Source organism: Papilio machaon, chromosome 11, assembly GCF_912999745.1.
Source record: "Papilio machaon chromosome 11, ilPapMach1.1, whole genome shotgun sequence".
NCBI classification, from domain to species: domain Eukaryota; kingdom Metazoa; phylum Arthropoda; class Insecta; order Lepidoptera; family Papilionidae; genus Papilio; species Papilio machaon.
In genome coordinates, this window is record NC_059996.1 from 4703427 (window position 1) to 4723952 (window position 20526).

A 20526-nucleotide genomic window follows, 5' to 3' on the forward strand; every position below is an offset into this window, starting at 1 on the left:
GCTTTTGATGAAAGTTTCTTTACCAACAAAATCTTAACAGGAAAGGTACTAAGACTTCTCCAGTTTCCACTTAGGCATTTGACACTTAGGCATTATGACTATCATAAACTATGCCGTTTTAAATAGTAAGTACACAATTAGGTATTTGGCAATTTTTGGCAAAATTAAAGATTACCAATTTCATAAGAGTGCATAATATTAATCGAGATAAAAGGAATCCAGATTTTTTTGAGAATTCAGTCCTCATAAATAAATTTACCTAATTACAAATACTAAATTGTGCATTCAATGCTATTGAATAAATTTGGTAACTATACAAAGTATCTATTTAAAAAAATAAAAACGGAAAAAAAGAACTCGGAAAAATTTGCCTTCATATCAACACTTCTTAATTACTCGAGATCGTCTAGATTCTATATCTAATATAAATGGCCTTTACAGACAATATTTCCATATAGAATATTTAGCACAAGCAAAACAATTATTGGAAGCTGATATCATTTAATACTGATTTAGGAAGGGTATTTAAATTCATATGAATTCGACAATTATAAAATTGGTGACATGTCCATTTAATGTTAGTGTAATTATCGAGTAAAATATAGCGATAAATACCTATCTTTTAGCACATAGTAATAAATATTATTGGCTAAGTAGGAGCGGCGATATATAATAGAGTGGATTTGCTAATTAATGTTTTGTCTTTTTACGTCGGAAATATATGAAATTAAATCTAGATAGAGAGCATAATTATTGAAACAGATAATAGGGACTTAAATGGCAAAGACAAGTGTTGTTTATCTTGCTATTTGCTTCCCGTTGAAATATCTGCAAATGCCTCTCATTTAAATCTTTAAATAAGAAAATTGATGACTTGAATAAATTGCCTACTGAGTTTTCCTTTTATTAGACTTTTTTGCGCGCGGTATTGTAGCAGATGCCGACAGCATTGCCTGAAATAAAACAAAATAGGAAATTGAAAACTAATTCAAAAAGCAAAAAGCATTTTTTCTGGACTTTGTTAATTTGTATTATCTTAATATCGTAACTAAAAATTCACGACATACGTAAATACGTTAATATAAAAGCATCATCCAAAATGAAGCGGAAAAAATAACAAGGGCGAAATAACGGAGATAGGGTATGTGGACGAAATCGGTTTTAAAAAAGCAATTTTGAAACTCATAAAATAAACAACGTTCAAATAAAACACAATAAACATGACTTAGCCCAAATTGTTAGATAACTCTGATAAATAATGTTTCTAAAAATAGGTATAAAGTAAGTTGAGGAACTATTTCTCATTTTAATAAGTAATCATCATAAGATTAAGGAACCAGCAAAAACCTTTTCGTTTAATTTAATGTTTAACTTATGGGTATTGCAAATATATAACTTTCAATGTAATGTATTTGCAATGTAAATGGAATATAAAATCAATTTGATAATTTTGCTAGAGTTACTTCCTAAATTAAAAAAATCTTCAAACATAAAAAAAAAATTGTTGCACATTAAACACAAAATGGTACATATAAATTAACGTAATAAGCACAGAGGCAAAATCAAATTGCATATTTATAAAGCGTTAACGTATTTTACTATAAAACAAAAAAAAATCAATAAAAACAGTAAAACAACACATGCAATCAAAACAAAATTAACACAAACATAAATAAACATACTGTTCGGGCCTGTCGAATTTATCATTCGTATTAAACATCTGTACTTTTTGATATGGTCTTCATTTCATCTTTCAAAGGAACAAATTTATATTCCGGGTGACTTTCTATTTTCGCCTCGATAAGCTTTTGGAGAATGACACTTTTTTCAATAATGTTATGCGATGTAATTTCATTTTCTGATTCTATTGCATCTTTAAAACTGATGTCATCTAATGATTTTGGTCTTAATAGTCCATCAGATATATCCTTCGATTCATCACTGGCCAAACTTGGATCTTCCTTACTTGGAACATTGTCAGTTAAGTGACCTATTGATGAACTTCTACTTTTGTCATCTGAAGAATTCGAAATATCATCAGAAATGGATTTATCATCGTTTTTATGCCAAAAAGCTAATTTACCAGGTAATTGCAATAATTTCCCAAAGCCCGAAGCACTTGGTTTGGGTATTCGTATCGGTGATTTGGATTGTTGACGTTTTTTTATTTCACTTGTGGGACTCAGAGTGTCAGGTATTGAATTTGTCTCCTCCTTAATTTTCATGTTTTCTTCTTTTAAATCCCTGTCATCTTCTAATATTTCTTTTTTCATTATATTTGTACTGTCAAAAACGTCTTTAGGACAAGTATTTATAATTTCTGTTGAAGGTGGCAACGGAGCTTTATTTTTACCATATTTACCTTTGGCATATTTTCTATTTGATTTCGGCGACTCATTGGGTGTGCCAAAAGAAGCTTCATCGTCTGATGAATAGTTATCAGTTTCACCCGAATTATTTATTGGTAAATTTTCATTCTCTATTGTGTCTTGTTCATTATTATGTTCTTTTTCGATGGATTTAATGTTAGTTGTAGTGTCATTTAGAGTATCATTGTTTACTTGAGAAAATTCAGAACTAGGTTTGTCTTTTGACAAGCTATCAGCGCCCTCTACTTCTGAATCAACTTTAGTAAGCCCTACATTGTTATCTGTATCGTGTTTTTGTTGATTAATTTCAATATTTTGGGAAGTATTTGTTGTGGAATCATTATTCGAAATGTTATCTAAAGCAAAATTTTGAGGACTATTTTCTTTGATTTTTTCCTCCGTGGATATATTATTTTGGTCCATTTGATCAGATGGATTAACCTTTGAACTTAATTCCTCAGAAGTAGGCAACTGACCTAATACTTGTAAAATTTTGACCTGGTCACCATCATACTGGTAAATAAATGGAGGATTTGTATGAGATAAATAAAGACAGGACGATGATATGTTGACAAGAGAAGGCATATCTGTATAAGTATTAGGATCGTCGTCTTGTAACTCCTCGTTGTGGACTTCATTACCCTTTAAATAAAAAGGCCTTAAGTCTACATCAAAATAAATGATTTTAAAGTTAATAAATGCGAACACAGACTTATAAAATATTACAAGGAATAGAAATTAAAAAAATAATTCTAAAGCATGCAATAATAGTGAAAAGTAAAACAATTTAAAACTATGTAAAACGCAACTTATTACATTTGTGCTCATTTTGAATATTACGGCGTTTTAATGTTTATATTTTATAAATTATTAAAATTGGGGTACAATTAATAATAGATAAGTTTTTTTTTTTTTATCGACTAATAATTTTGTAATACTTTGTTCAGTCTCAACTGTATTTGGAAATTAAGTTTATTTGAAATACAAAATATGATTACTAAATTATAAGAGTAATATATTAAGCAATGATACAGAACTCTACGGATACAGTATCCCTTTCGACAATTTTTTCTTCTAATTTTATTCTCGTAGGAACTTCTGCCAAAATCTCGAAAAATTAAAAAAAACTTACATATTCAATAACAATGCGGTAACTTGAATTCTTTTTTATTATATATTGAGCCAGCACCAACTACCCTGACATTTATACCGTGAGTTTCCACTGCGGTAACGCATACAAAAACTTAATGTAATCCCTCATTTCCTTTGATAAAGAGACAAGAATATGTTGTTGGTTTTTCAGCATTGGAAACTCACAGTTAACTTCTTTCCATTATACATTTTCAACCCACTATTTTTAAATATCATTTATACGTAAACTAGGAATTTTAACGTAATTCAGTTTTGAATTTTGGCTTAATTCAACACTAACCAACAATTTATCAACTAAATCTGTTCAAAGACAAAGATATGAGAGCGTATTTCGATTTCAGGTCGATTTGATAATTTTCGTTCATTAATTGAAGTTAGATTTTCTTATAAATATAAACTATTATATCTCATTTGATATTGATTAGGCATATGACTAATTAATTTTACAAATAGACATCTAAAGCCTTGTGGCGTTAACATTCACCAAACATTTTCTCGTAAATATCGTAACTGTTGGTTTCCACTGTCAAAACACATTGTATAAAAACATATTGTCGTCACTCTCTAGAAAAACTGTATATTTTATAACCCGATTAACAGAGAGGGTAAAGTTTTTCGCGCGTATGTAAGTTTATCTTTATGTATGTGGATTTGTATATATGTAATTAGTTTGTGATGTAGGCCATGACGAGTTTAAACGACTGAACCTATTTTGACGAATAACCTGTTACAGTGAAACCTGGTTAAGTGAGACATCAAGGGACCTGCAATGTCGTTTCACTTATAGAGGTATTCCACTTACCCGGTGTCTCAGATATACAGGTATAAATAAATATCTGTCTCATTTACAGAGGGTTCCATTAATATAGGTGAGAATACAGGTTATTTCAGTTTATTTCAATTATTTCAGTTTGACATTTTTCAAATAAACATCTGTATGATAGTAAAGCGAAACTCAAACTGAAGGTAATTGAAGCTCAAAATTTGTACTTACGTACTTGGAATTACGTGTGGAATTTGTGGGTAGAATAAGAATGAGTAAACAAACAATGTTATCTCAGTTACAGAGGTTTATGCATATAAAATTTACTCGCTGTCTCAGTTATAGAGGTAACTATGATGATAAATCGAAAGAACAAATCCCAGATATAGAGGTTTACCTCGTCCCACTAACAGAGGTAATTCAGTGCCAAAGTGTTGGGACCTCAGCATGAGTTCCAGTTATGGAGGTTTCTCACTTATCCAGGTCCCACTTAACCAAGTTTCACTGTATTTGGTATATTACTTTGACGCAAAACACATTCAGTACATTAAAGAAATAAACGAATTCATATCTCACTCGCCATAACTTTTTTTTAAATGCCTGAATAATTTTTACGATGTTTTAGAGTTTAGAGTATTGGTAAAATAAAAAGAGTTATATAATTTTTTGTATTAAAATGCAATCAATAGATGGCGCTATTTCATTCATTAGATCCTCAGTCAATCGGATTCTGGTTTTCTAAATAGAAGTTAGGCTTTTTAATACAAATATTGCTGCAGTGAAATCCCTCAGTTAGTTTTATAAACGGTTTAAAAAATCAGATCAATTAAATATACAAAAGAGATGATATGTGGTTCATTTTGAATTTCGTTTATTTTCTAATTTTATACAAAAAATAAGGTAAAGTAAAAAGTAAAGTATTTAACTGCTAACTTTTATGCATTTCTGTCAGTATTATCAATATCAGAGAATATGTTTAAAATAATATCTTGAAAACAATATCTTAAACCTAACCTGATTTATACTACCCTGGCATAAATAACATAAAAGAAGATGTACATTCAAAATGAACCACATATTACACCAATATTCGATGCCTCAGCCGTTGTTAAATCTATTGATAATAAGATGATCAAAGGTCTTATGAAATCATGATGTTAACATTCATCGATATACAAAATAACCAAAACCACAAAAAAAACCAAAGTCCAAAATTTTGTACGTTGCTACTTTTTTTTGTTCAATAATAATAAATAATCTTACAGATAATTTATCTTGCAAATATATTTCCAAATTAAACAGACAGATGGTAAAAATCACTTACGGCTATATATATAAACTCATAGATTATTTTTCATTGTTGTATTTATTTTCAAATGTAGGTAAATGAGATACACAGCCGTAAGGTTACAATTTAAAAAGAAGCGTCTAGTTCCGTTATACATAACTCTTAAACTAATATATTTAAAACCAATTGTTAATAATATGTGAAAAACCTTTATTGACATAAATTTTTGGAAAACTTGAAACTAAGTTAAAAAAGAACGAAATAATTTTATTATCATTATTTGTTGGTTTATTTAATCTTATTTACGAAGTGTATTGTAATTGAAGCGAGCAGCAATTATTCACTTAGAGAATTCTCGAAGTATTGAATAGTTTTGGTGGCATTTGTATATCGAGGAGATTTGTGGTGAAGAATGGCGGTATCATTGTTACCAGACCTCAGCCGCCTGCGGACGCTTGATGGTGGTGATGGTGGTAGTCCGTGTGGTGCGCGCGCGAGACCGCCCCGCGCCCGCAGCGCCCATGGAGCCAGTGCGCGTCAGTGACGCTGAGTTGTCCGCGCTCGAGTACCCCGAGCTTATATCTTCCGTTGATTTTATATGGCTGCAATCAAATATAAACATTTATGTTAATAAAAGTACTAGTATTTTTTCTCTCTTCAATGCTACTCTCGATATATCTGCTGGTAGATCACCTGCTAGATCGCTAGACGTGGACAAGAGTGGCATAGGACTTTAAAAAGTACCGCGATCTTTACAAGTCAGTAGCTGTAATAGATTATTCTGCATTAATTACCTAAAATCTGGTTCATCACTTCTACTGGAGCGAGTATTTCTCACATCCACGTCCACTTCTGGGAAATACATCGGCTGACGACTGTTAGACTCGGAAGCGCTGCGCCGAGCCGCAAATCCGCTATAAATGACAAAAAAACAGTTTTTTCATAATCATAATAAACAGACGTTAAATAATTTTCGTTAATATTTATAGTTTATAACCTAAAAACACAAGGGAATATAAACTTTGTGCGATTAACATAAGTGTCATAGTTATAGGAGTGTAATTGACCTTTTGATAGCGCGTCGCACGAGCCTCGGCTCGGCCAGCACGTCGTCGGCCTCGTCCGCACCGGCGCGCTCCTCGCGCGGCTCGCACTCCGTCAGGTCAGACAGGCTGTAGCTTTTGCGCAACTGTTGGACTAGACCACCGCCTCCCTGGAGTCACACACATACATTTAACCAACGTCACATGTTCGTTAGTTCATCAAATATCATCTCTGCTTTTTCACCGAAATAACTTGATAATCATATTTTCACTTATAGTACACATACACATGCACTTTTTGTTGACCTGTGTAGTAAATTTTTGAGTGTAAAGTGTGTATTCTCTCTTGAGAATTCTATATTCACTGCAAATGATAAAAATAATCTCTTCACTGGGGATTTTAAAAATAATCCGCCTCATGAAGTTTTCAAATATTTTATTCTCTGTGACATAGTTAGTCAATAAGGTTACAATCTATCTCTAATGTGTATTGTAGCATTGATTTGAGAATTTGCGAATGCCAATGCAGTGCTATTCAGCAATTAGACATGAACTCTTAAACAACATATCACCTTACCGTCTGTTACTTTATATTGTTTTAAAATGGATTAAATTCATAAAAAATTGCACAAAAATTGTAGTCACGCAGGCATTAATTAAATCTGTCATTAGTCTGACGCAGCTATATTAACGATGATAAAACTTTAGTAGATGTGTTTTAGTGCATTTCTAAGTGGTTCAAAATAATTATATTAATAAATTTAATACTCACGTTTAACGTCGCGTCTTTTCGAAGCACATGCTATATAAAGCTCACGTTCTCTACTTATTTTTATTATAAATGAAAGGTATAATAGAATCACATAGTTTATTTAGAAATCATACGTACATTAACACTAATTCAGTCACGCGTAACTAAAATCTAAGAACACAACATACATAGCCGGTGATCGTCAAACCGAACATGCAAATATGACTAAGTATTCAATAGTCATGCAACGTATAGAGATCGATGACTGAGATTTAGAAACTAACATATTATAAAAATGTAAAATGTGTTACAAATAATTGTTTTTTTTTTTGGTAGGGGAACTATTTGTATACTTGAAATGACAAATGCAAATAAAAACAACGATAATAAGTAGCAAAAGTGTATAGCAAATTGTGATAGGGTTTCTATGAGCTAAAGTAAATGAGAAAAAAACTGCAATAGTCGAGAGATTATGTATAGGAGTTTTTTTTTAAATGAAATATTTCATAAGTATTAAATCTAAGAACCGTTCTAAAATCATCTAAGAATCACAGTTTATTTTTTCCTTTAGAATAATCCTAGTTCAGTCAACCGTCACTTCGTTCTCTCTCTCTATGGCAGATTGGCTCCTGGTTTTACGTCCTTTAGATTTACTTCGTGACCTCTTTTCCTTCGTCACTTTGCGTTTTCTAACGACATTTCCGCGACTCCGCGCTGAAGTAGGCTCGTAATCGGGATCTATTGCGTCTCCAGCGCCGATATGAAACTCGTCTTCGTTGTTTCCCTGTGGGTCTAGTTCCAATATTTCAACTCTAGGTGGACTGTTACTCTCAGAATGCTGGTATTCAATGTTGTACGCAATATCTTGGCCGTCGACGACGTCTCTTGAAGTTATAGCTTTTCTACCTTCGATTCTTTGCTCGGGATTCGGCAGATTGAGATTCTAATTGTAGCAGCAATGGAAAGGATTTTGGAATAGAACAGGGGGGATAGGGGAAAATTAAAAAAGCGTGTTAATAAAATAAAAAAAATCAAAATGGAATTAAAGATAAGCGAAGTGCATCAACAGATGTGTTTGATATCGTTTACTTCATGTCTGTTTTATGTCAAGCATATTTAAGTGACAGCTTTTGAAATGCAACGCTACGAAAGCTGTGCTAGTCACCAGTGTTTGTACTACATATGGCTCGAGCTCGAGCTAACTCTGTGAAACCTTAATCAAACACATCGCCTGGTTTATTTGATTTAGCATTACGTGAGTTGGACTATGTAATTTGTGAGAAAACAATATGAAAAGAAAACTAAACAAAACTCGTGTTAAAATGTCATATTTTTACAACAAATTATTTATGCATGTGTTTGAACAAAATAAGACTACATATAACCGAGAGTAGGTAAATCTTATTTGGATCAATTCTATTAAAAAGCATTCATACAACATTTTTATTGACATGAAAGGAGCTTATAGACTTACTTTAATAGCGGTCTGCATAATAACGGTGGTGGCATAGTTGACGCCCTTAGTGCCCAAGTTGAGCACGGTGTGGTAACCTTGATCTTTGGCCTTGGCGATGTATTCATCTATTTCCTGTTAGATTTAAAAGAAACAGTCTTAATTGTAATAAAAAATTTCAATAAAACAGACGAGTCAATCGACAATTTGTTTTAAACAGAAGTCATGTGCTCGGACCCTAATATTTCCAAAGACCAAAAACATCCCAACCAACGACCAAATTGATTAAGTAATATTACTACAAAAAAAATATCTGCAAAAGATGTTTTATCGCAATCACGGTGAAAACCTTTTGAAAGTATAGTTTTCTAGTTAAGGAGAGAGGTCATATCATACCGTGGATAATGTTACAAACTAAAGTTCGAGGCAAATTAGTAGTTAGAGTTAAGAGTTAGTACTAAAAGTCCGCTTATTTGATACTCCTGCATCTAAAGACAATCATGTTTATGATAATAATAGTGAGATAAACACGAAGTACCCAAATTATCTACTAGGTAATAAAAATATTCTTAATATTAATCTACTTCCTCTTTTCAATCAAGTATTTTTAATGAAGATATGATAACAAGTCTCTTGCAGACGAATCTGTAAAAAGTTGTCATATTATTATCTCTCCCATCAGAATCAAAGCTGCTAAATTATTTGGCACACGATATTCCTCGTGATATCGTAACATGTAAATGACAGGTGCATTATAAAACAAAGTACATTCAGAGCACTGCTATCGTTGCAACTAATGAATCCGTTTGCGTAAGTATCGTCTTGTATAAATATTCAATTCCTTGAGATTGTGGCGATGCTAACCTGCAGAACAATCAATCCATACTCTTGTTATAACGTATTTGTAAAAAAATATAACAATTAATCTATTTTATTATTACTTTGAAATAAGAAATGTATATAGAGACATTGATTCATTTTGTAGCAACTAAATTTCGTCACCAAAATAACTAAATAACTTTCATTTTGTTCCAATCATGTTTTCATTGTTTATTTAAAACCAAAAAAATAACGCATATCTTTTTCGATCCTAAATCATCATATTCGTAATGGGGCATAAATTGATTCCAGATGATAGTTACATTAAGGGGTCCAAATAATATTCGGATCGATCGGTTATAAAGTTCGTACAGGAATAGTATTCGGTCGTACAGCATCTTAGTGGTAACCACTGTTAAAATTTGAGTGCGCCTGCGGGTATTTACCTGTTCCCTCCTGCAGAGCGCTGGATGCACGAACTTGCGGTACAGTATGGAGGAGCCTTTGGTGGCGGGCGAAAGCAGCCAGAGCACCAACACTATCTTCACCTCGTAGTAGAACGGGAACCACGATAGAAACACATCCGTGAACGTTTCCGTACACGTGAACAGTGCGAACACTATCCAGTACATCATCCATTTTACCTGGAAACAATATCACGCAAATTTTAGTCGACATTTTGACAATTGTTAGAGGCCAGTACTAATTTTTTTATCCCTTATCGTATTAATCAAAGACAAAGGTTTTCCTTGTGGTTTTATACAGTAAACATTGTTATGGCTTTACGGCGCTTTTATGATTTATAGTTGTGACCTAGGTATGCCATTTTGTCGTTCGAGCTTACTAAGCTTTAAATAAGGTCTTCAGTGTCTCATTTTTTTATTATACCTCTATCTTTTCTAAAAGAATCAATATCATTGTTTAAACTATAACTTTATAACTATCAGATATTCCTTTGTTTGGAAATTAGTTTAAACCATTGTATTGATATTACACTATTGTATGCGGTGCTTTTGTTTATTACAAATTGTATCCCTTGACTCAAAGATAAAGTTTAGACAAAGGAAATATAAATTAAAAATGTTGCTGGCAATAATAAAAAGGAACATAACAAGCACTACGAGTAATTGCACATAAGTATCGGAGAGGAGGTAAAGGACACGATGCTAACTGAAGCGTTTCGAACAAGTTGTGCGAACCGTGCAAGGCCGTCCTAGCCTAGTGGTAACTCTATACTTAGAAACGATATAGTTCAAATAATCTTTTTTTTATTAAATATCTCACTAGGCTTCGAAGTAAGTTTTGAACAACATTTTCTACGGCGTGTATCTCAACATACCGTTATTCTAAAAAGCTCTGATAAAAAATGCTTACTCAGCTTTAATTATAGGCAAGGAATTTCATGAAATAATTTTTTGTCTTTGTATTTATTACATTATCAAAAGAAAAATATCATATCGCTTATATTTTTATAGAAGACTTATTAATTTAAAAGTGGCGTTCATTAAAAAAGCAGTTCAGTTCATTGCTTATATCATATGATCATTATTATATATCATATTTTATTTACTATTATTTGTAATAACTTTTAATGATAATGAATATGGTCGATTTCAACAGAAATAAGAAATTATATGTACACTGACTGACAAAGTATTTTATTGTCTATGGATTTATTTCAGGAACATTTAAGTGTTTAAATTGATGATACAAACATGTCTGTTTTATTAAGCCTGGATGTTTTAAGAAGGCTGTAAGCCTTATGAAAGTAAAATTGTTTAGATAGGTTTGTTTTAATTTCTCATTACCGTTAAATTCGAGTATAATAAACAACACTATCTATAAAGCTAATAAATCTATGGATAAAAATGCTACTTACGTATTCTTTTAAATTCTTCGTCCGCACAGCTTTGTATGAAGCATACGCCGGATATAAAGTTCCAAATACCAATCTGCAAAACGGATACAGCACAAGGTAAGATATCATCTTCGGTGCAAACACTGCAGTCACTATAGATAGTACTCCAAAATTCGCGAAGGTGACGCTAGGCACACATCGGCTGAGAGCCGAACCGAAGTTCACAACGAATTTGCTCCAGACTTTTCCGTTCGGCGTTCCGAAAGGGAAGTCATCGTAATCGTAGAAAGTATTGTCGATGTTCGACTGGTATTTGACTACTTCTAAGCTGCTGGCACTGGTCACTTGCTGTGTATATTCCGCCTCTAGTTTATCGACTATATGACGGACGCTCGTGAGTCCCAAAGACAATCTGAAGCGAGGGTTGTCACGGTTACAGCGCGCGCGACCCGCCTCCATGGAGACAACGGACACAAGACACTCGGCTCCGTTCTACACTGCATTTATTATTGTATCAACCCGAGCGTGTTCAATTGCTAACAAATAATAGAAGTACATAGTCTAAATACTACTTCAATACTGGGTGGTTATGCCTATTTTGGCGAGCGTTTGTCTTGCCTTGAAAATGAATAGTCAGAAGGTCGAGAAATGCCTCTCGTTTCTTATACTAGCTTATTTTTTCCGAGCAATATAAATTAGATATTATTCCAAAATAAGAAATATAATATATCGAAAATTACTTATGAACTGTCTGAAAATTTATCTTGGTAATTTGCTATTTTTTGATAATTTAAAACCCAAAACGTAACATTCTTTTACAAAAGATCGTCGTCACGTCAACAAGCTAAAGAAACATTGTTATTGTTGTCCGTCAAAAACATTTATTTTTAATATGAAATAGTAAGCTTCATTATGCATATAAATGATCGACTAATTTAACTAAATTGAAAATATTAGCGTCGGTACGGTTTTCTGTAAGATGTATTTATCTATTTCAGTTTTCAGTTTATTGTTTACACCGGGCTCACACGTGAATCGCTAAAGAGTTTTATGTATGCAAAGTAAATCAACTTTCCAGACAGGAAAACTGTAACTATTTTGATGTATAATTTTCGTTGATATCCAAAGTCCAGCCAGGCAATTTATCCTAAATGAGCATTGCCCGGAAAAAGCATAAGTCCGTGACCATTTAACGAGTTAACGCTAAATTAGAAACACTCTCATAATCGACTTTGAAAGCATACAACTGCATGTAGTTAAGTTCCGTATCAATTGTCTAGCGGGTTACCGCTGTTTATATAGGTTTATTGCTGCGTTTATCTTATCGAATACTATTACGTCCTGGTTTGCAGAGTCTTGTAGTGAAATCATTGGAGTCCATCAAGTTTTTAGTTCATATCAATCTTTAGTTTAAAAACCAGGACAAGACCAACAGGTAAAAAGATAGAGCCATCAATAATATATGAATCTTGAGTTCAAACGAAAAACAAAACAATGTTAAACACATGGAACCATTGTTGTGGCACTGAATGTGTAGCAGTAGCACAATGTAGTCTGATTGTTAAAAAAAACCAAAAAGAATCCCAATTGGCCGATGTCACGAATGATGAATAATAAAGAGACCGGACAGCATAGCGTTTATACGATCGCCAATTTAAAATGCTCCACCTCGCCTCAATTGACCACTTAACTAATACACGACTAGAAACCATCTGCCCAGATCCAATAACGCTGGTCGACTTAAAAATAAAACGAAGACAATTGCAATACAGTTGCAACACTTTGTTTATTTTATATGTATGTATATCAAAAAAATTATATAACTTTTGTTCAATTAACAAACAATGCCAAGTTAAATTTATTTCTTAGCATCTAACAACACATCTGTTATGAGTGCTCAAACAATCGATCACTGGTGTAATTAACTCAATTAGTGCCTACGTGTAGTAGTGTAATACTACATTTGTCTTAAAAATAGCACAGAATTTGTATTCTTATTAGTCCTATTAACAAAATATATAGGTAATATTATTCCCTCTGTATGCGATGTAAGGAAGAATTATGGGATAAACATATTTTTTATGTGCATGTATTTTGGAACTGAGAGATGGTCTCAATCACAGCGAGGCTTATCTCTAAAGCTGTGGGCTCGTTAATCCTAAAATAGACATTGCCTAACTTATTGAATGAATAGAAATTTATTGATGGACGTAGGAGGAACATTACATCATAACTTCGGTATCTGGTTACCGATAATTTTGTATTGGATGCATGATTATGAATGGAAAATAATGACGTTTAAGTTAACTTTAAAACAAGTGGATCTAATTCACTCGAGTTTAAAAATAGTAACCACATATAGTATTTTGTACGATTTCTACAAAATTGCTTCACGCCAAACGAATTTATGCCAACACCAAATTTTATTCAAGCGGCAAGCATGCGTGCGTTCCATTCGTTTAACATTTCCTTTTACACAGTCCTAAAATAAATATCCTCCGGCTCTTGTTCTAAATAAGTCATGGAATACTGAAACTGACGCCCTCATTGTTTCACAATGGAAAACCTTTAAATAGTATAACAAAATATCATTAGATATTTTTTTCAGACTGAAATAACTAATTTATTCTCTTATAGTCGAGTTCTCTATGACTGCAATTTGAAGCTGAAATAATTAAAGTTTAACTGACGATCTTTAAAATTGATTTCGTTTATTACATCAGGTTGTCGCCAGAGTAGTTTGATTTTCTAAACTTTTCATAATTATTTCATTCATTAATTTCATACTATTTCATCATCATAAGACGAGCAAAACGATAAAACTTTCAAACAACAATCTACTGTTTACGATACTGCTATCGTTAACAGTTTCGTAACATATCCGCATCTGATAGATGCAAGAAAATTATGCAATGGATATTATTCTCTAATGCTATCAATTCCTAAGCACTACAAGTCGATAATGCCTTAGCTACGTAGCTGCATAGATGCATTAATTACGCCCTATGCGCTGCTTTGTTTTGAACCAACGTAATGTGGCAACAATATGTGAGTCATCTTGAAATTAAAGCATTCAATTTTCGTTCTTTGTTCACCAATCAAATGGTGTATGAGTACAAATATGGCAAATCAAAGAGAAAACAAAATATAGTTTTTGGTAACCGCTTACAAGTTATTTGTTTTTTTTTTTTTTTTTGTGAGTGAGTAGTCACTGTTTGCCTTGAGGAGGCATTTACAGTTTCACCGGGCTTGAGGTGGCCGAGCGCAGATGGCGCTTAGCCTAAACCTCGTTTAAGAGTAACTAGGCTCGAGGGCTCCCTCAGGAGCCTCGGCTCGGGCTGTTACTTCGTTATTATTACCGGATTGGAAAAGTTATTTGTTTCAAATGAAGTTATTATAAAACTTTCGTGTTAGGTAATCAAGTTATAAAAAGTAAATAAAATCGATACTACATTTTACTTTCCAAACGTGTTACTGTGTATATCCGGTTCCGTATTTCTTATGTACCATAGTCCTTTCGTAATCGCCAGTATACGGCAGTCGACTTGCACGCAAACCTAATAAGGTTCTGGGCTTCATCCTTGGGGAACGACTAACGGTACGAGGGACGTGATTTGATCAACAATTGTTCGCCGATACTTAGAAGTAATAATAGTAACGACGACTGGGGTAACCAACATAAGTTTTTCCCGCGATTTTTGGGGATTTATTATTTTTTTAACGGAAGAACATACAACATGAACAAGTTTAGCTGATGAATCTAAGGTTTTTCAAAACACCTACAAAAAACATAATTTGGCATTAGAGAAATCACTGTACGTCTGATAAATGTTGTAAAAAGTAACCTTAATACTAGTGAGATTTTTCCTCACGTGAACGAAAAAATATTTACAAGTTTATTAACCTTTGAATAATCGATGTCGGATTTCTTACAAGATTCGGATTGAATTGAATAATTATTGATTCCAACAAAACTTATCTGTGTATTTTCAATCTTCCTTAAGTATTTTTTTTTTGTTTATACTTGACTCAATAAAAAATTTGTATAAACATTATCACAGCTTGTCCTTTTCTTTATTCGACCTTATTCAACTCAGTAAAAAATCAGTCGGGCGTAGATTGTCTATTACAAATTTAAATTGTTTCTTGTTGCTTACTCAACTGTTGACCTTCATGACAGTGTCAAAATATTATTACTCCAGAAACCTACTAATAACTGGCTAATTCCATCAAATAACATTGTCTATTAATTGCTTCCTTTCGGTTCCTGTTCCCGAATTAATAATTCAACATAAAAAGATTTTTTTGTTTTTATATATTCTTTTTAAATTGCTAAGTAAATAATAAAGTAGTTGATATAAGGGACAGAAAATTTGAGATAGTTCATTGAAAAGGACCCGTGTCTAATGAATAACAGATTAATCATTAATGAGACATGATGCTGCAGAGTTATTTTAGTAGTATTAACCTACATAACGGTCAGTGAAACGATACATTGCCTGCTACACTTACTGGTTTTCCAGTATGTTTAAATCATGAAAGTAATTTCTACAACAACCTATTTCTTAGACATTGAAAGTCGCGTTGGTTTTGAATCGTAAAATTAAAACAATGATAGGCTTTGTAAATAAAGACAACATTAATGTTTAACATTCCAATTGTATTTACAAACAACAACATGAATTTTGTCACAGCTCATATGTACATAACAACTACATGATCCTCGTAATATATTGTTATTCGTATATCAGCTTTAGTCGGCGAAGACATTTATAAACGGTAGCAAGCTACGTCACCCGCGAAACTGGGTAAAGGTGCGCGTTACTGAGCCGAGGCTGGGCCTAAAAAGGCAAGACGAGCGCTCTTGATATGTGCATAATATGCCGGAGTCAAGGTGTACGACCTCCAGACGGCGCGGACTGATTGAACACGCTAGGAACAAACACTAATAACTCCAGTGACGAACAACCATCGGCAATAATGAATCACAATACAGTTAAATGTCAACGCACTTCGCACAATTCATAGAACGGCAGCCGTTAACACGGGACGCGATCACGAACTAAAACTTCAACTGCAACCAAAAGGCGAACGGCCAGCGGTAGGCCTTACCGAAAATAGCACCCGGCAGTGCACCAGGATACTCTAATGATGAATTTAGGACGGACACCAAACTTGAGTAACTTCTTTGTTCGTACTATTGATACAGATGAATTTAGACAACTCTGTAATGACGCGAACATATGTCTGCGCTCGACAATTTGAATATCTGCGAGTACTACTGCCTTCCTCTTCTCCTCTTTGTTCTATATACACTTTTAACTTGTACAAAAAAGATGTACTTTCCGTAGGTTCGCAATGATTGGGGGTGAGAACACGAATAAATGATTTAAAAAACAGTAAAGTTGCCAAATTTCAGGCCCAGCTGATTCTAAAATCATCGAATGCTGGCAGTACGCCAGTAGTGACGTCGACTGGCGTCTAGTTTATAAGACACGTGTCAAAGAAACACTAACATGCATGCACAAACATTTCAAATATTCAGGGAATTTCATTTATTATCATTAAAAAACGATATACTGTTTCCTTTAGCTCTATTAGATCTAATTTCTTTTTTTCTAACACCTTTTTTTTAGCTTTGTTGGAAATTTTGTCTATCTACATAATATATAATCTTAGAAGTCCTATTTCCTCCCACTTCAAAACATCAGATTGTCTTGAAATTTTATTAGTATGCTTACATTTTTTTTAATATCATAAGGTGGCAAAAGAGTAAGAGATCACCTGATTCGCTGAAATAGCGAAGCGAACACTGCCCAAAGACATCTGCAATTGCAGATGCATTGCCTACCTTTAATCAACAGAGAAGGGGAAGCACAGAAAGAGAATATTTCCCCTTACTATATGTCCGCTCCTCTGACAAATCTCTATACTATTTCCATCCTTTCCTTTATAAGAAAACGGTGGGATAGGGAAGAGGACTAACATTGAGCCTCCGGCACCAACATTTACATACCCTCTTGTAGTTTATTTGCAATTAATTAATTAATTTTAACAATCTATAATAATTATAAAGTTTGTTTTTAATGTAACACTCATATATTCAATATTTATATTTTTAGAATAAGGTTATGAACTCAAACTCCATAATAGGTGTATAAAAAGCTACAGAAAATAACATAATTATTAAAAGGCAAATAAAATACCATACACAACCTCACAACTTATATATTTTCTCATATGTTAGTTTCCCACACATAGCTGTCTATTTTAACTCCATTTATTTACAACTAGCAGTCACCTGCCATTACGTCCGTGCGGAATTAAAAAAAACTTAATAATTTACCTATGAGTTCTTCCAGACTATGTTCTACATTTGTAACAAATTCCAACATCCATTCATTCATCAATGTAAACTTTCGCATTTATAATTAGTTTTTAATTATTAGTAAGACTATTAATAGGCGCAATTTTAATTATTTAGGCTATTTATTTTAATTTCACTTATAAAACATTACAACAAAACATTCATATAAAGCCGCATTCACATTTGTCTGACGTGTTGTGTCGTGATGCGTCAGAAAGGTATCGGTCTCATACAATTAATATGGTTGCGTGCACACTTCTCTGACGCAGTGTGTTGTGATGGCTTGTGTTGTGTCGCGTCAGTAGCGATCCCGGTCCGCGTCAGTTGGGTGAGGTGCGGGGGACGGCGCAGCGACACGACACAGCGGGTCGGACTAGTGTGCACGCGCACGTGTTGTGTTGTGACGCGTCAGAAGTTAGACATTCTAAAATACTGATGAAATTTTTCAGCATCACTCTCAAGCTCTTTAACGAGACAATGAAACTCGCCTTTAGTCTCTCTTTTTGTATTTACTGGATGTATCCAATATCATCTTCTCTTTCTTTGTTTTATTAGAAGTGTTGCCAGTGCCAATAACTGCATATCTTCTTCATAATCTGAATCTGAATCGTATGATTCATGAAAAAACATTGCGAATGTGTAAACTCTCTGAGAGCTATAACGGAACTGATTAAAAATGCGTCATAACGCGTCACATAGATGTGAACAGTAGCCATCACGACAGAAAGCATCACGACACAACACGTCAGACAAATGTGAATGCGGCTTAAGCCTTACACAAACTTTCATCTCCTATTTTCTAATGTTGTTTTACATCCTTGAGGGTAAAATTTCTACAAACTTTGATTGTCATATATATTTATATTAAATTAAGAGCCTAAAAAATAAGTTTCAAGCTTCTAGCTGTAAAAATGACAATATTTCCATACAATTTTTCATCCCTCTTTTTCAACCTAATGTGAAATTAAAAGTGTGCTTCTCAGGCTTTAGATTATCTGTGTACTCAATTTCATTTAAATTGGTTAAGTAATTTTGGTGTAAAATTACTACAGAGTTGCTTTCACATTTATAATATTAATAAGGAAGTAAGTATTAATCTAATTAAAAGCTTTTAAATTGTCTGTTTGATCCTTAAATGATCAAAAATTTGTTTAAACTAAAATCAGTTTTTTATAACAGAATATAGGAAAGACTGACCATGGTTATTTACCAAAAAAAATTTAGATTGGTGCTTAAGAGATATGAGCGTGTTGAAAGGGTGATAAAGTAATCAAAGCATGAGTGGCAGTGTTGGTAAGAAATATGTGAGACTAACAGATGCACTCATCACCATTAAGTGGTCTATAAGAATGTTCCTTAGTGAAGAATTTGTATTACATAAAATTAGGGTTTAAGTAAACATTTAAAGAAAGTGATGGTTGAAAAAGTAATTTCAGTCTTTTCATTAGAGTTATAAGGAGTCAGCTTATTTATTTGCCATTAAACATTCCTTGATAGATTTTTAAGAAGCAGAGCACCACAGTATGAGGATGCATAATATGCATATTAAATTGCATCAGCAACATTATAGTTAAAATTATTGCAGATGGATGTTGATTGTAGCCACAATGATGTCTGGTAAGCCATCGTGAGCGTGTGAGTAGTAGTGAGAGGTTGAATTTTTGGCACCTTTTTATACGCAAAAAAAAATTGCTTCATTTTCTTTAAAAATTATAGACAATTGACAATGCATATAATGGTAAGATCCCTTTTTAACATAAATGAATAATAGTTAATTTATGATACGTACAAAAAAAATTATATGAGGCATATGCACTGGTAAAAATGTATACAATTTTCGAATTTATACATCAAAATGACATTTGAATTGACGGACATGCGACCTGAAATGGTTGAAAAACTACAAACACACAAATCTCAAATTAATTTTGTACCTATAATCATAATCATGAAAAGATCGAATTTTTTTAATATAATTGACATTATTTATAGATGTTTGATTTTGTGTTGGGAAATTTATATCATTATCTGAAGTTAAGTTAAAAATAATGCTGTAAAGCACATTTTAAATTAGCAAAATAATAAATGAAGACAACAAAGTAATTATAAAACTCAAAATACATGACAAAGAAAATTTTTCACAAATATATTAGGTAAAACGTCATAATTACACAATAAGATAAAGTAACTTATAATAATAAAAAATAATACGTACATGACCAATCGGGAAATTATCGATGATATCATATTATTAATATTCACATAAGAAAAATCAGCTCAAAAATAATCACAAAAGTAAACATGACAAAACACAGCCGCTCGGAAATAAGACTACTCCGCCATATTGAATCAAACTGATGTTTTGATCACGTGATCTTGATAATCAATAAAACTGGTCCGTTCAAAAACCTTAATTTGATGAAATATGGAAATTTTTTTTTTTAAATACAATTTTAGACTCAAAACCACTGAAATTGAATTGAAAATTATAAAATTTTTGACTTTTGTATTTTCGCATATAAACAATTGAGGCTGAAAATACAAGCGCATGATTAACATACTAATAGTACATACAGTTTTTTTTTACAAAATTTACTACTTCTTGCAAAGTTTCACTATGTCTAATACATATACATAATATACATAAATTATGATTGATTGAG

General features: G+C 32.7%; 1 protein-coding gene across 4 annotated transcripts; it reads right to left on the bottom strand.

Annotated features, from left to right (window-relative positions):
• Positions 1-877: 877 nt before the first annotated feature.
• On the bottom strand, positions 878-20212 carry LOC106719699. 4 transcript variants are annotated; one of them, XM_014514096.2, is made up of 9 exons: positions 20079-20212; positions 11518-11590; positions 10085-10282; positions 8841-8954; positions 6640-6785; positions 6367-6486; positions 6009-6174; positions 1683-3011; positions 878-953 (listed from the first exon to the last, which is right to left on the bottom strand). In XM_014514096.2, exons 1-8 carry the CDS (start codon positions 20108-20110, stop codon positions 1713-1715), a joined length of 2148 nt encoding a protein of 715 aa, XP_014369582.2. In that variant the 5' UTR covers positions 20111-20212; the 3' UTR covers positions 878-953; positions 1683-1712. The 4 variants fall into 4 exon arrangements, with proteins under 4 accessions (XP_014369582.2, XP_045536007.1, XP_045536009.1 ...); XM_045680051.1 differs by lacking the exon at positions 20079-20212 and adding an exon at positions 16466-17049 and having other exon boundaries at positions 11518-11988; XM_045680053.1 differs by lacking the exon at positions 20079-20212 and adding an exon at positions 16400-17049 and having other exon boundaries at positions 11518-11988.
• Positions 20213-20526: the final 314 nt, after the last annotated feature.

What these genes read in the sequence shown, in the direction of transcription:
- LOC106719699 (XM_045680051.1), bottom strand. An exon ending in CGAAGAATTTAAAAGAATAC is followed by an intron (nt 10,283 to 11,517) that starts GTAAGTAGCATT and finishes TATTGTTTCCAG; the next exon opens with GTAAAATGGATGATGTACTG. An exon ending in GTGCGACGCGCTATCAAAAG is followed by an intron (nt 6,487 to 6,639) that starts GTCAATTACACT and finishes TGTCATTTATAG; the next exon opens with CGGATTTGCGGCTCGGCGCA.